Here is a 15,631-nt window from a genome sequence, read left to right as displayed (position 1 = left end):
ACGATGTTCAACACGGAACCAAAGAAGTCTCAATTGAGCCGTATTGTACATGCGATGTTTTATTTTTGTTTTGTCAGGCGCCACCTTTGCAAATAGAAGACTTTCCATATTTCATAAGAACTAAGTGAAAACATCATCAGTTTGTTTCAGTATCTCATTGGGCAGGTCGCTCCAGTAAGAAATTCCAGGGCCCAGGGTTGGCTAATTTCTTTTCTCATGTAAAATGTATAGCACAGAGCATTCAGTATTATATTTAATATATTTTTTATTAAGTGAGTCGTAATTTTGAAACATCAGTTACTGTCTTTATAAATGGAAGGATCGGCGTCACGCCTGAACGCCTTCGAACGCCAGATTATTTTTGTGAGAATATCTTTTTTAAAGCAGAAATATCATTCACAGTCCTTCTTAGCGGAATATGCCAATTTGATTAATCCTTGTCTAATATAGTTCATCTGAAGTGAGTATTCTGCACAATTCGGGTTGTCTGTGGTGATTACTTTCACAAAGCAGCGCTCTAAATACGCTCGTTGATGTGAGTTATTTGTAACTTTTCACTAACTTAGGAAGATTGCTATAGACATGATATCCTAAAGTCAGTGAGAGTTATCACCGTTTCTCAAGCCTTTTTAGGTATAGTCTTTAACGACAAACATACGATGTCATTGATAATTTGCTCATCTTAGGCTGGATTCACCCGTCTGCTTTTTTGAAGCCAACAGAAAACCCTTAGAGTTCCAAATATGTACATTTTACAATGGAAAGAAGATAAATTTTATAAACGGACTCGCAAATCAACTTAATTCAACAATTTTTCATATCCGGAGATCCCATTATCACTTTTTCACTTGTTACTTAAATATCGATAGTTACCAGACATTTTTAAAAATTTGTGAAATTTTTACTCACCTTGTCATAGTCCGCCTCGTTCTTGGTCTGCGATGGATTGAGTAATGCCTGATTACACATAGTACCATGCCCGAGTAGATCGTCAGCGTTGATGGCGCTACCGGTTCCACCACTCCCCGCACTGCCATCACCGCCGCCATTCTGTTGACTACACCTACGCAGCGGACGTGAACGGCGCAACTTTATGCAAAAGAACAGACTACTCTCCTTTTCGCCACCTCCGCCGCCACTATCACCAGCTGCAGCAAGAGCAGTGCCAGCACCGCTCAGCTGTGTGTCTACTGCTGCATGCGTCTCATCGTCATCGTGACTAGTGGATGACATCAAAGTGCTCGGTGAGCAGCCCATTTTTGTTAAGCTCTCCAAGAACTGGTGCAGTGACAAAGTCAAATGGAAGTGCAGCGGATGCCAATTAACCGCTCTTCTTATTGCGTCGTCTATTTCAGTTGCACTTTACGCTATTTGTCAGTGTGCGCGAGGGCGTGTGCGATATGCAACATTTACTCCTCTGCTGCATTGATTAATTAAGAACCAATTTTGTGTATGAGCTGCATGTATGCAAACATATTTATTTTGGCGTTTTTTGATATGTTCATGTGCGTTCCTTTCTTCTTTTGCTTACAAGTTAATCAGTCAAATTAGTTGCGGCATTTTTTTATAGTGGTGAACAGCAGTGATGCTTATATTTTTTCTTAAAATTCGTGACCACGCACCAGGCATATCATATCTCTCTCAAATCCTTTTTTTTGTTTTTTTTTTTGCTAGTATTTTATTACTTTTTTCTGCTACCTTTTTCCACTATCTCTCTCCAACGCCTGTTTCCCTTTTCAATTTAAATTTTTCTCGTAAACCATTCATTCAATTCGGTATGCTGTCGTGGTTTTCCACTGCATATTCTCTGCTTTGTTGGCTTGCGCTTGACTGCTGCTTGTTGCCGTTGCTGAACTGCAATAAAATAAAAAAATAGGAAAAAGTCCATTATTATTTGAGTTTGTCATTGCGGAAATGTAAATGATTGCAGTTTATTGTTTGCATGGTTGTGGTTGACTTGCGGTTTGTTGACCACCGCAACAGGAGTGGTAATGGTTGTGTGGCCAGAGGCAAGTAAGGTCCAAAAGGACAATAAGCTTAATGGAGCTTATGCGAATAATATGCACACATACATACATATGTATATCAGTATTTAAATGTACTTTTGCAGGAAAAGCAAATACATTTTAAAATAAATGTTTAGTGTCTGCCAAGTATCAGATATGTATGAACATTAAGGTGGTAAACCCTTCGATTGCTCCAATAAACTCAGAGATTTTCAATGTGGTGGACAATAGTGAATGTGCATGGAAAATTTTACCAATTCACCCGCTTTTGCTAAATTTCATAGAAAAATCCTGTTTTAAGCTAGAATTCCATACCTAATCACTGCGTTGAAGAACTACATCACAGGGTGTTATTGACAAGTTTTAACCCAATATTTGTTTTTCTCTTAATTTTATTGTTATTTTATGAAAATATAGTTGTTTTCTTACAAGAATCATATAAAGCCGAGTTTCAAACTTTGTGCAATTTTAAAAATATTCTTAAAGCTTTCAACAAAGTTTCACAATTTTTAATCCGTACTAAAGTAATATATTTGATTTATTTGCTGTACGTACAATAATCTAACTCGAATTGTTGTGCAGGTCCCACTCTGAAGCTTGCAGGGATTACTGAAACTAGTTAAGGGGACAGATACCTGTAAACGGCCATATTTTCCCTGATTTTTATTAAAATTATTTAAAATGAAAAAGTCAATATATTTTTTTCTAAATTGGCATACAGTTTACTAATACATTAAAATAAAATCTTTTTTATTTTAATCATTTAAAATGACGGATGTACGCTTAATTCTTCCAGGAAGGTCGCAGCGGGGCTTCTCAATCGGCAGGCATTGTAGCATCGGCGTCAGTGACCTGAATACAAAAATCCAAATATTTCTATATGAATAAAAAAAAAACGGGGGAAAAAAATTCGCGGAATAAAATGCTTAAAAAAAAATTAATTTTGGGGCGAATTTTCCTACTATTTTTGCTTCGAAAAAATGATTTTTTCGAAAAATTTTCGAAAACTTGTAAATTCACATAGAACGCAATATCATAAAAAAGATGTGTGCAAAATTTCAGGGAGATCGGTCAATAACTTTTCGAATTATCGTGTACGCCCATTCGAAAAATATAATTTTGAGAAAAACGCATGAAAAGTTTGAATACAAAACTACGAGCTGTGTTCAAAAAGTATGGCGAATTTTTTCTAATCTTCGAAGTACTTCAAAAAATTATTTTTTTTATCTTGTTCAGCTCCTCTTTCGATATTAATATAATATATTTTTTTTTCAATATTTATTCAGTCTCAGCTGGTAATAAAAAAATTAGCAAAGCAATTAAAAAAAATTTTTAAACAAATTTTAAAACGAACCGGAAAAGGTCACTGAAAAATTTAATAAAGCTCAGAAAGTTTCTAATATTTTTCCCACAAATAAACAAATTTTTAGACGAATTAATGAAGATATCCAAAATGCTTGGACCATCGGCATGGAGTCGGCCAGTTATTTTCTAGGTTTTGTAAAAACACTTGACTTATCGAATTTTCAATGAGTTTGAAAAATCTATTGTAAGTACTGGCACGATTATTTTGATATTCAAAGAAAAATGATGTTATTTTTTTAATATAAATGATTTATTTCATTATAAAGAGGGAGGTATGCCGTTAATAGTTGAAAAGGATATCAGGCAAATGACCACCACGGCCACTCTTACAGGACAATATCCATTTCATGAAATTTTCCATAACCGAATTGCAAAGTTGCTGTCCTATGCCGTCGATAGCCCCACGAATTCCATCTTTGAGGTCTTGAATTTATCCTGGCCAAAGATAGAAGTCACAAGATGTTAAATCACAATATCTCGGTAGCCAATTGTGACACCTCCTCGAGACATAACAGGGTCCGCAAACTTTTCCCGTAAAAGATCTATGGTTTGGTTGCTTGTGTCGCTCGTAGCGCCGTTGGTCAGATCAATACCATCCAATTCCGGTCATTAAAAATCGTAAATCCTCTCTCGATAGCCGTTTATATATTTAAATAACACCTGCTATTGGAAAACCCTATATAATATATTGGTATTTTTTTTAAATAAGACGAAATTTTGGGGAGTATTATCACCCCGAGTGAGTACAAAAGTAAAAGAGAATGAATTTAAATTTAAGGCATTACAAGGAATCGAGTTTATTCGAATTTCGAATTTTCTTTTTCGAACATTATTTAGATAAATGCATAAGACGTTCACTCATCATAAGTTCAAACATACAAGTATTGCCTCATTGGCAGTTTAATTTTCATTTATAAGATCTTGCATTTTAACATCGATTCAGAAATTCTTAATTACATTATTTGGGTGTTTAGCGTCTAGTACTCGACCAGTTGCCCTTTTTATAGGGGTAAGACCACAAAAGTGGTTCCGATCCATGAAAAACCAGTTTAGTGAAATGTTTCGCAATCCTTAGGGTGATAAGAGCAATTAATAACTAGTTGCGGACTAGTAAATATGTGAGCGTTACAGCTCAAACGACTTTCGGTATAATGTTGATGTAACTCGACGACATGCCTCTTTGCAGGTATTCTCTATCGCAAATTCATATAGCCTGGATCAGCATTTGAAAACTGGTGCAAAATAATCGAATTTTTGAAATTCGGCCTAAATACGTCAGCGCCATTTTCTCCTCTTCCATTTTAGATCCCAACGTATAGCAGACAGATATTTGGGATATAAACACTATCAGAATAGAGAAGGCAGGTCTTCTTATCAGCATACTATGTGCCAGGCATTGTTCATTCTTCATTTATACCGAAGTTATTACACCAGGTTTCTAGATTTTTTTAGGCTTGCGACTCTCTGCTTAAACTAAAAAAATACTTGAGTACCACTATAAAAAAACTCAAAAACTTTGTTAGAACTTCTTAGGAATTTTATAATGATTCGTTAGACTGAAGAACGATTGAAGTACTTTTTAATATCTCACAGCCATTTGTAGAGCTTTCATAGAAGCATCTATAGAATGTTAAACTTCACGGAAATAGTTGAATTAACTTTCCATATCAATACATATTTTCTAAAAACTTCATAGAAGTCTTCAAGAAAATTCTAAAAACTCATGAAGTCTTCTAAAAATCACGTAGAATCTATATAAAGCCAATGGAATACTTTTAAAACTTCCTAAAATCTTAAAGAAAATTCATAAAACATACTAGAAATTTGATAAAGATTTTATTTTCATAAAACAACTCAGTTCTTGCGATCTCGAGTATGAAATCTAAAAAAGAAGGCCCAAAAAGCACCTGAATTTTTGTAGCGCCAAATAAAATAATGGTCAAAAGAAAATCATATATTGAAGAAAATAAAATAACTTAAAAGTCGAGTGAATAAAATGAATGAGCAAAAGTAAAGCAAATAAAGCAACTTACTGCTATTTGTTAGCGTAAAAAAGAATAACACAAAATCACATGATCGACTTTTTTTACATGGAAGAAAACGCCTAGCATTGTCACCAAAAAATGCCAAAAATCGACAGTTATTTGTAGTCAGTTGAAACTTGCACTTCGTTAATTTAAAATTCAATGGGCTTTAAAACTGCATAGCCAGAATTATTTTAAGAAGTTTGTTCAGTTTTGATAAAATTTGGAAAAAATTTGAAAAATTTGTGTTCCATAACTTTTTTTTTTTTTGTTTTTTGCTTTTGTTGTAGAATAAGCTATATTTTGAGAAAAACATTGTGGTGTGGGTATATGAGGAAAAATCAGACAAGCAATTCAGTAAATGTATTTGAGAAAAGAAGTACGAATTTGCAGTTGTTAGGGCAATAATAACTCTTTCAGGCCCATGGCCAAAGTATTCGTGCAAACTTTAAAATGTTTTGTATGGTAGGCAGGTAGGTAAGATGGCAAGAGTACCCCAGGTACACTTCAAGTAGCATTTACATGCCATTTTGATACCATAATGTGGACCACCACCTGTGAAAACATTAAGAAAAAAACCGTCTACAGCCATCCAGTGTTGTTGATGTAGTGGAGGAGAGAAGAGGGATCTAGGCTGGAGAATTTCTTCAAGCCATCCCTAAAGGGCACGCTAAGGAATCTCAAGCGCGTAGCCGCCAGAGCCGGACATTTGCAGAAAAAGTGTTCCACAGTCTCTTTCTCTGCAGAGTCCCCACAGCTTCTACAATAAGGGTTGTACGGAATTCCAAGCTTTCCGCATGAGTACCGATCACCCAATGACCAGTGAACACCGCAATGAGTTTGGAAATTGAATGGCGGGGGATTCCCATCACCTTAAGCGTTCTGTTGCTATCGTATTGGGGCCATAGTGTTTTCGAAATAGCGCACGATGAGACAGACCTGCATCAGTCTTGCGCTTTTTCTAGAAAGAAATTGTGTAGTTTCCCTTTAACAACGGACAAAGGGACACCGATGTATGAGAGGGGAACAGCTGAAATCGGTTCTGTCGACCCTTTCTGGCAAGCTCGTCGGCAATTTCATTTCCCTCTATATTCCTGCGCCTAGGAATCCAGATAAGGGAGATGTTTCCTGCTCGATCGAGATGTTTGAGTTCCTTCTTACAGGAATTCACCAGAAGAGAGCTGCAATACGGCGACGAAAGGGCCTTGATCGCAGCTTGGCTATCGGGAAAAATATTAATGACTCCCTCTAAACAGCGATTCCGAAGCATTTTGCATGCTTGCAGGATCGCAAAGACCTCTACTTGAAAAACACTGCTCGTTTCCGGCAGTTTAAAGGAGACCGAAATGCTGGCTGATTTAGAGTAAGCCCCCGCTCCCACTCCAGACTCCATTTTGGATCCGTCAGTGAAAACAGAAGTATCTGTATCCGCACCGACTCTGCCCTTTTTTCAATCTTGCCTGCTCGGAAAGATAGCCCTAGCACATCCCTCAAAGCACAGTTTGCGGATGGAGAGATCAGTGCGAAGAACAGAGAAGGAAGGGGAGATCTGCTTCAAGATGCTACTATGTCCCACAGGAAGGCCAATCTCCCTCAACCTAATAGCGCTCTCAGCAGCAATAGATTTAACCTGCAGATCCACACTAAGTAAGTGCAAAATAACGTTGAGCGCAGCAGTGGGACATGTTCCTCAAGCACCAGTGATGCCTACACATACAGTTCTCTTCACTCTCTCTAGTTTAGTGGAGTTGTAGCCCTCATGAAAAGCTACCACCAAACTAGGCAAAATTGGCAGAACCACTAAGTTGTACATCCAAAGTACGGCACGTGGCTTGAGACCCTATTTTTTGCCGAACATAGATTTACAGATAGCAAAATTTACGCATTGTATAAAAAATGCACACAAAATATCTCTTTTTTTCATAAAAAAATTAGCAAAAACTCGTTTCTTCAAAATTAAAGCGTATTAATATTTTTCCAATCCTTTACCTCTAAAGCAACAATTATTTAGCCCAAATTTAATTTTATAAAAAATATCCCTACTTACATGAATGCCTCGTTTCAACCAAGACCCAAGCGATCATAAAAGTTAGAAAAAGTTTTGAAGTAAAGGAACTTTAATGATCGAAATAATGCATAACACAAACAAAGAGAAAAGACTGCTTACAGGATGAACCTTTTTGACTTGACACAAAAACCAATAGCAAATTCAATCGACGTGTAGAATTTGGCGCAAAATTAGTCATCCCATTTTGTTTTTTGATAACTTTTTTAGAAAATACAAAAATGTTTTTGAGTGGTGAAAGTTTTTTATTTTGACCTTTACGCACACCTTTGCTTGTCTGCTTTTCACAAGTGTCTAATGTGATTGATGTACGACACCATTTGCAAAAATTGTAAAATTTCAATACGATGATTTATTTCGCGCCAACCTATGCGTATAAGTGACGCGATGGGATCTGAAAAGGATGAAGCAACATAATATTGGTTCATTCTTCCAGTACGCAATTTCAATAAAGTTTATTAAGAAAAAAAGTATTTTATTTGCGCATAAACAGTACAAAAGAAGTATATAAAACGAGTTAAGTGCACATTTTCCGTAAAAAATGTACACCTGAATTACGCGCAAAAAATTTCTTTAATAAAAACTTTGTTAAAGAAACCTTACTCAAAAGTTATAGGTGACTTCCTGGACGTCTTCATCGTCGCAATTTAACTCTCAAATTTATCTTACTTTACTCTACTTGTTTTTATTTCATTAACTAACTCAACTAACCTGAAACGTGACATTTTTATCAAATTTCAAAAGAACTAAAAAGCCTAAAGTGAGAGCAGCACAAAGGCGAGAAATGCAACAAAAAACTCTATTGTGTGGCATAAACTATGTAGTGACCCGAAATGAATGCCTGAATTGAACAAACTGTATTGGGCGAAGAACAAATTTAAAGGTTAACTAAAGAAGAGAGTAAACGAAAAAATTAAAGAACATGGCTAATAAAAAATAAAGACATTATGCTTCAATTGGCATGGGATGGAGATAAATGGAAAAAGTATTATAAATAAGCAAGTAAATAAGAAAAGTAAAACAAATACCCAACTGCTGCAGGCTAACTTGGTTGGGTGGGAGAAGAGTTGCTCTGCAGCATAATAAACACCTGGCAAACTAACACATGCACAAAAGTGGGTAGGCAAGGCAAAAAGTGGATTTTGTCAAGCTGTCGCACCTAAGTAGTAGTACTCGTCAAGCTGCACGCACACATACGCATACTCAAATGTACGCTTACCCAACGAATAAAAGTTAACGAACTTAAAAAGAATATAAAGCAGATCGACACAGAGGCTCAGGAATATATGGTGCCTTAATTAACTATAGCATTGAAACTTATAGACAATTTCTGCAAATTTATTTGTTTTTTGATTAATTTTTTGAATCAAAGTATGCAATATTTAAAGTTTAAAACTTTGTGCAAAAGCAGCAATTTTTCATCAAAATCTCAAATTCTTCAATCAGAATTGCCGTAAAAACTTTTAGTACCTACCTAGTTTTATAGCAAGGATGATAGATTTTCCAGGTTCGGCCATCAATTATGGTGAAAACCAAAGTTGTGCGAGTAACTTCGCCTGCCACGTCACAGTAGTACTCGCCAGCCGAATTCTGCCCGATCATTTTACACGTATTCGCACATTCCAATCAGTCCATCAGTCATTATTCAAACGGCAACATGGACAGAGGTTGTTTTTTTTTATCATTTATCACCAACACAATCTCATTTTTTTAAGTAAATAAACCGATTCATTTTCTCGACTCCTGCTACGTCAGCCCATCAACTGATTCTGTCAAATTTACCGAGAGCCAGTTAACAGTCTGATATTGGTCACACCTATAAACATATTTTCACCATGGTTTTATAGCCCATTGAATTTTGATATAGCCCATTGAATTGATATATTGAATAAATTGAAGATGCTCAAAAATAGCGTTGGTTCGAAATTCAACCAATAAAAATGCTCTCAATCTCACGATCTTTGATATAAATTTGTATGGGAGGTGCTACGCCTCCTTATCCAATACCAACAATTTTTCACCATAAGGCAGGTATTGGCATTTTGTGTAACTGTATCAAATTTCATTAGCTTAGCTTTTGTGGTTCCGCAAAAACTCGATTTGGAAATTTCAGTCAAATGAGAGGTGCCACGTCCCCTTTTCCAATACCTGTCACTTTTCACCATAAGTACGGTAAACATAATTTATGCAACAGTGCCGGGAATCAGTTTCCTAGCGTAAAATATATATTGGTGTCAGATGCTCGGCCACTAGATATCGCGGTTAATATTTCTGCACTAAAGGAAGTTATTTCCCAAAATTTTCGTTCGCATGTTTCTTTGAAATCGGGCGAACGGTACACTCAAAAAAGAGGCTTAATTATTTTGGCTCGACATTTTTTTTATATGGCAGAAAACACCCAAGCGTCAGCAAAAGGAGATTGTCAACAATTAACACGAGGCTTGTGCTACTTCCAACGTGCACTTTACTAAACCAAAATTTAATGGACCATAAAACTGCGTACCGGAAATTTTTCTTAAGTGTATTTCTCGTATATTGACAACCATAACTAGTACAAATTTCTTCTATTTTTTATTCAAGCCACTAGTTAATTTTATTCAGCAAACTCCGAGGCAGTGTCTATTGGCACCCCCTGCACCTCGCTTGAGACAGTTCGGTACTAGTACTAAATTGAGAGTTGAGAGCTGGTTCATTTTTGATAAAGGCTTGAATCAGTGTTAAAACTAACAAATAATTTTTATGAGAAACAAAACTGTATTCCTTTCCCTACTGAGTCGGTCTCAATAGGCGATAGTATGGAGTAATAACATACACTTCAAGTGGGGTTCACGTTCGATATTGCCAGACTTATAAAAAAATTGATTAAATTAATTAATCAAATTAAATTTTTTTTGATTTATTATCTTATAATTCATTTACGGCATCGAAGTCACAGCAAGTTGGCATTAAAGCAGAAGCCTGCCTGTTGTGTTATTAAATTAAGGGGTCCCGGTGGTCTAGAATTCTCAAAAAATAGATTTTTTTTATATTTCGAAAGTATAGATTTTAAGAATATATGTAGGTACTATCAAATTTTTGGAAGGATATTCCAAGTATTTTCGATTCTACAGCCGTTTAAGCTGATAGAGTCAGATTCGTCACGCGGGGGCATCAATGGTCGCATTATCAACTCTCGAAACTTTAAACTCAATTATCTCAAAACTAGATACTTTTTCCACCTTGTGTTGTCAAAAAAAAACTAAAATTTTCAACCGAATCGTCTGAAATTTTAATATGTTGATCATAACATCAATGGCTATCACCCGTACTAGAATCATATTATTATTTCAATTATTTCGTACTTTTTTTTATTAAAAAACTGAAAAAACCGATTTTTAGAGTGTCAAATTCAAAACTGCGCCATTTGTCAAATTTGTTTGTTTTTATTCTAGCACAGGACAAAGCTATTGATTAATAATTTTTTTGGTTTTTGTGTTTCAGATAAATAGAACAGCCAAAATGGACAACACCGTCCAGGTCCAATTTTTCGGGAGGGTCAACTTCAGCGACATTTTTAAAATTATTAAAAGTAAAAAAAAATTGTTCGTTTTTTGTATGTAAAAGAAGTGAAATAAAAAACCTTCGAAATTTAAATATTGCTTTTCATTTTTTTATTGAAAAAAAAACAAAATCCCTGAAAATATCCTAAATTTTCGAGCTCTAGAGCACCGGCACCCCTTAATAGAGAGTCCATTACTATCTTCCCAAGCCCTAGACCTCGTTGTCTGATCTGCTATTAAACTAAAAGTAAATTTTATGGATTATAGATTGGCCTTAAACGATATTCACCGTTACAAACTCTTGCCTCTCAGCTGTCTCAAGAGGCCCTTGTTAATCTAGTATGATTTTGTTCTGGATATTAGAGCAAGTTAAACTCCTACCTAATCAGATTTGCGCCCTTATGTATAGGTACTACGCATGCCACTTATTATCTCTGCATTTGCTCACTTAAAGCACTTGATATAATACTCCGCCAAAACAGCTATTTTACTAAGCCTACCTTTTGATGATGACAACGACGACGGCTGATGGTCTAACCACTCTGAAGAGAATACTCGTATAAGAAGCTCCTACCATTCCTAATGCTCCTATCTTATGTGTTTGCACAATAAGGGGAAGACTTCTCACTCAACGATTTTTAACGCGACTCCAGAGACGAGAAGGATGTGCCGAGTATTGCACATTGCCTTTACCTCTGTCGTTGCCATAAGTACTTTTACACTCAATGGTGGTTCAATGGTTTCATTTTGAGATATGGTTTCTTATTAATCACTATTGTATGATTTGCGTGGAAGTTTACTTTAGTGGTTTCTCGCGGCCTTCTAAAGGGCTTAGAGTTTTCCTTCTTCCATGTACTGCCGCTCATTCTGAGTCACAGGCACTTACCAAACAGCCGCTTATTCGTAAAACAGACAACTCGACGAGTTGATATTTGCCTGTTTTGGTACGCGGGTGGCATTTTATTTCCCACCTACCCTACATATCTGACTCATGCTAGGTGTGCAATGTCTGCATTTAATTCGACAGATGAGACATTTTTTGGATTTAATTTGACAGATGAGAACTCGCTTGGAATTGGCTAAATCGTACCATTCTTGTGATATATTTATTGTTCTACTAGTTCAGTTTAAGCAAATAGGTTGGCTACTGAAAGCGGTCATGGGTGCCTTTGATTGATAGAAAGTGTAGGCAGTTGCTGGAAGTGAAGTTTAACCAGCCTCCGATCTGGATATTCTCTTTCCTTCGATTTCTAGCTCGAGCGACAGCTTCTCCACACTAAATTTTGACAAATTTTCGTTAAGAAGATTGGTTATCTATATAAAGCGAGGATAAAAAATAACAGAATTTTTACTATTTTAACTGCTGCAATGCGTATGCTTGAGTTAGCCGAGTTAAGCCACTTTTGTTTACTGGACAGTATTCTCATTCTGCATGGCGCCTGTTTTCTAAGTGTTATTAGTAGGTACTTGTAAGGAAATCGTAAAAAGCTACGCCCTGTTTTTGTTTTTACGGTTGTTGTTATAACCAAAGATATCCTTTGCTTTAAGCGAAGATGTGAGCTACTTAGGCGCACGCGTGTATAAATTCGGGCGTATTAGTTGTGTGTATGTATGTATGTTACATACAAGTAGATGCATAGGTATATATGTAGTATATACATACATAAACGTTCGGTAGTTGGGGGATATAAATCTACAAGTTCCTTGCAGATGGAAAAGTTGACCTTTTGTAGATTTGTATACATTGCAATATGTTGGTTTTGTTTTTGGGGCAAACATCAAAAAAAAGTTACTTTCTTCACTTTAACAAATTTTTAAATATTTTTGGTATATGTAATTTAAATTTATGTATTATAGTTCAGTTAAGAGTATGGCTGAAAGTTCCGTAATTTTGTCGGGAAAATAAAAAAATTCTTGGAATATAATAATTGGGGGTTTGCACTTCGACCCAAAGGTCTTTTGAGTCCCATGTCTTTCTTAATTGGCTGCATTTCAGGTGGATGCGAAGAATCACGCCCGCTTACCTAAATCAATTTCTATGCACACCATCACAGAAGGAGTGACTCTACTCATTACCAGAAAGCCTTCGGAAAGGCGCTGAAAGGCATTGCACCAGTTAAACTGAAAACCCACACTGTAACATTACAATGCAAAGGTCTCATATCCGACTTAAACACAACTGAGGAGGTACTCCAAGTAATCGCAGAGCAGGTGCAAGTGAGAAAGCCGGATAAAACAGCAATCAAAAGTGTGCGCATTTCATTTGGAGGCACTCAGTCTGTCTACATTGCACTCCAGGCTGAAGATGCTAAGAAGATACTAGCGCTTGGATCTCTCAAGGTGGGCTGGGTACGGTCTCGGGTAAGGGAGATTATATCACCAAACAGGTGCTTTAAATGTTGGGAGTTTGACCATATTGCGACAACGTGCAACGGACCAGATCGCACAAAGCTTTGCAGGCGATGCGGCAAGGACGGGCTCCAAGCAGCAACTTGCACAAACGCCGAAAAATGCGTTCTATGCGAGGGACCACATGCGGCAGGTAACGCCAAATGTCCACGCTATCAAGAAGCAGTACGTAAAATAAGAACATGAAGATTTTGCAGCAAAACAGCAAACACTGTGAGGCAGCACATGACCTGCTAAGGCAAACAGTTGTAGAAAACAAAATGGATGTGTGGAAGCTAGCAACAATCTGGGTGGTGGGCAGTAAAACACCCCAGAAAAGGGCATCTGTTGCAAATGGCGGATTCAGATGCGCGAAGCTAGATGGTTTAAACTGTGTGAGCTACTATGCACCACCAAGGTGGAGCTTAGAAGATTTTGAACACATGATGAGAGCACTGGCATTTGAGGTAACAGATTTCCGAACACATGAAAGAGGCGTGTGATGCAGCCATGCTAAGATGCAGATTCAACAACAAAAGAAAACCCGTCTATTGGTGGACAAAGGAGATAGCCCGTATACGTAAAGCTTGTAATAAAGCGCGAAGGAAAGCGCAAAGAGCAAGACATCGTCCAACATGGGCAGTGCTGCACGGCGAATACCGTGAACCCAAGTTTGAGCTGAAAACAGCTATTAAACAGAGCAAAACTCGATGCTTTGGGGAAATGCGAAACAGCGCTGACAATGATCCCTGGGGTCTTCCCTGTAAAACGGTAATGCAGAAAGTGAAAGGATCACGAGCACTGCAACCTACTTGCCACATTCTGCTCAGCCAAGTGGTAATGGAGCTTTTCCCCCAACAGGAGGAAACTAGTGATCGTCATCAAATGGTGACTGACATCTACTATATTCCGCCAGTTACAACAAAAGAAGTCTTAGGCACGTTGAGGCGTATAAAAGGTAAGAAAGTACCAGGCCCAGACGGTGTTCCTAACATCGCCTTTAAGGTAGCAGTGCAGGCGACGCCAGAAATCTTCGCGACTATGTATGAAGCATACCTTAATGAAGGGACCTTCCCGTGCAGATGGAAATTGCAACGACTAGTGCTGTTACTCAAAGCAGGCAAGCAACCAAATCAATCCTCGGCATACAGACCCCTGTGTATGCTCGACAAGGTGGGTAAAGTGCTTGAGCGCATCATTTGTGACCGGCTGCAAAGCTATCTCGAATGCCCAACCGGCCTATCTGACAAACAATTTGGCTTCAGATGAGCTAGATCGACTGTGGACGGTATTAGAACCGTGACAAATACAACGCTCGACGCCATTAAGACACACACGAATGTAGTTCTGTGCAATTATCACGCTAGACGGTGAAAATGCGTTCAATTCGGCGAGGTGGTCAAACATTTTGCTGTCTCTAAGAAATTTCCAAGACCCTGGATATCTAATACGCATAATACGAAGCTACTTTAGGGATAGAATCTTTTAGTATGATACAGATGACGTTCTAAAGCCATATAAAAACACTGGTGCCGTCCCTCAGGGATCAGTCCTTGGACCCTCACTGTGGAATGTCATGTACGATGGAGTACTTAGCTTAAAATTGCCGGATAAAGCAACACTGGTAGGCTATGTCGATGGCATCGCTCTCGTGGTCACGGTCAGACCACCTGATGCAGCAGCTAGGGCCAACTATGGCTTTCTGCAGCGGGGCTGAAGTTGGCCGTACAAAAAACAAAAGTGGTCCTCGTAAATGCGCGAAGAAAAAAAGAGTTCATGAAATTGCGAATAGGTGGCCATGAAATAGCTTCGCAAGAGGCAATAAAGTATTTAGGCGTAATGACTGATGTCCGGCTCTGCTTTAAACGACAATTAGCAACTGTGGGTTCCAAAGTAGCGGCAGTCAACGGTGGTCTTACAAGAATTCTTCCAAACATAGGCGGACCGCAAGGCGCCAGAAAGCCCCTCCTGGCAAGTGTGGTGGATTCAGTCATCTTATATGATCTCCTATATGGGCAGGAGCTAAGCCATCGAATGTTAGACCAGTAGCTCAAGTGCACCGACGAAATGCACTAAGAGTCGCGTGCGCATACAGGACCGTATCAGACGACGTGGTTTGCGTCATCGCTGGAAAGTTTCCAATAGATATAGTTGTGCAGGAAATGGGTCAACTTTATGACAGACAAGGAGTAAAGACGACAACTGAAGCGAAAGCTGCAGAACGTCTGCATTCGTTAGAAAAAT

General features: G+C 37.7%; 1 protein-coding gene across 10 annotated transcripts in view; it reads right to left on the bottom strand.

The window, feature by feature from the left end:
* Positions 1 to 15,631, bottom strand: part of LOC128867594 (high affinity cAMP-specific and IBMX-insensitive 3',5'-cyclic phosphodiesterase 8) — a 422,601-nt gene that overhangs the window by 214,937 nt on the left and 192,033 nt on the right. For all 10 annotated transcript variants that reach the window (XM_054108968.1, XM_054108970.1, XM_054108973.1 and 7 more), the window contains one exon: positions 910 to 1,854. In XM_054108968.1, the coding sequence (XP_053964943.1) occupies positions 910 to 1,257 (348 nt within the window). In that variant the 5' untranslated portion in view covers positions 1,258 to 1,854. The remainder of the gene's footprint in view (positions 1 to 909; positions 1,855 to 15,631) is intronic.

This window comes from Anastrepha ludens, chromosome 6, assembly GCF_028408465.1.
Source record: "Anastrepha ludens isolate Willacy chromosome 6, idAnaLude1.1, whole genome shotgun sequence".
NCBI lineage: Eukaryota > Metazoa > Arthropoda > Insecta > Diptera > Tephritidae > Anastrepha > Anastrepha ludens.
This window is presented reverse-complemented; position numbering and strand designations above follow the sequence as displayed.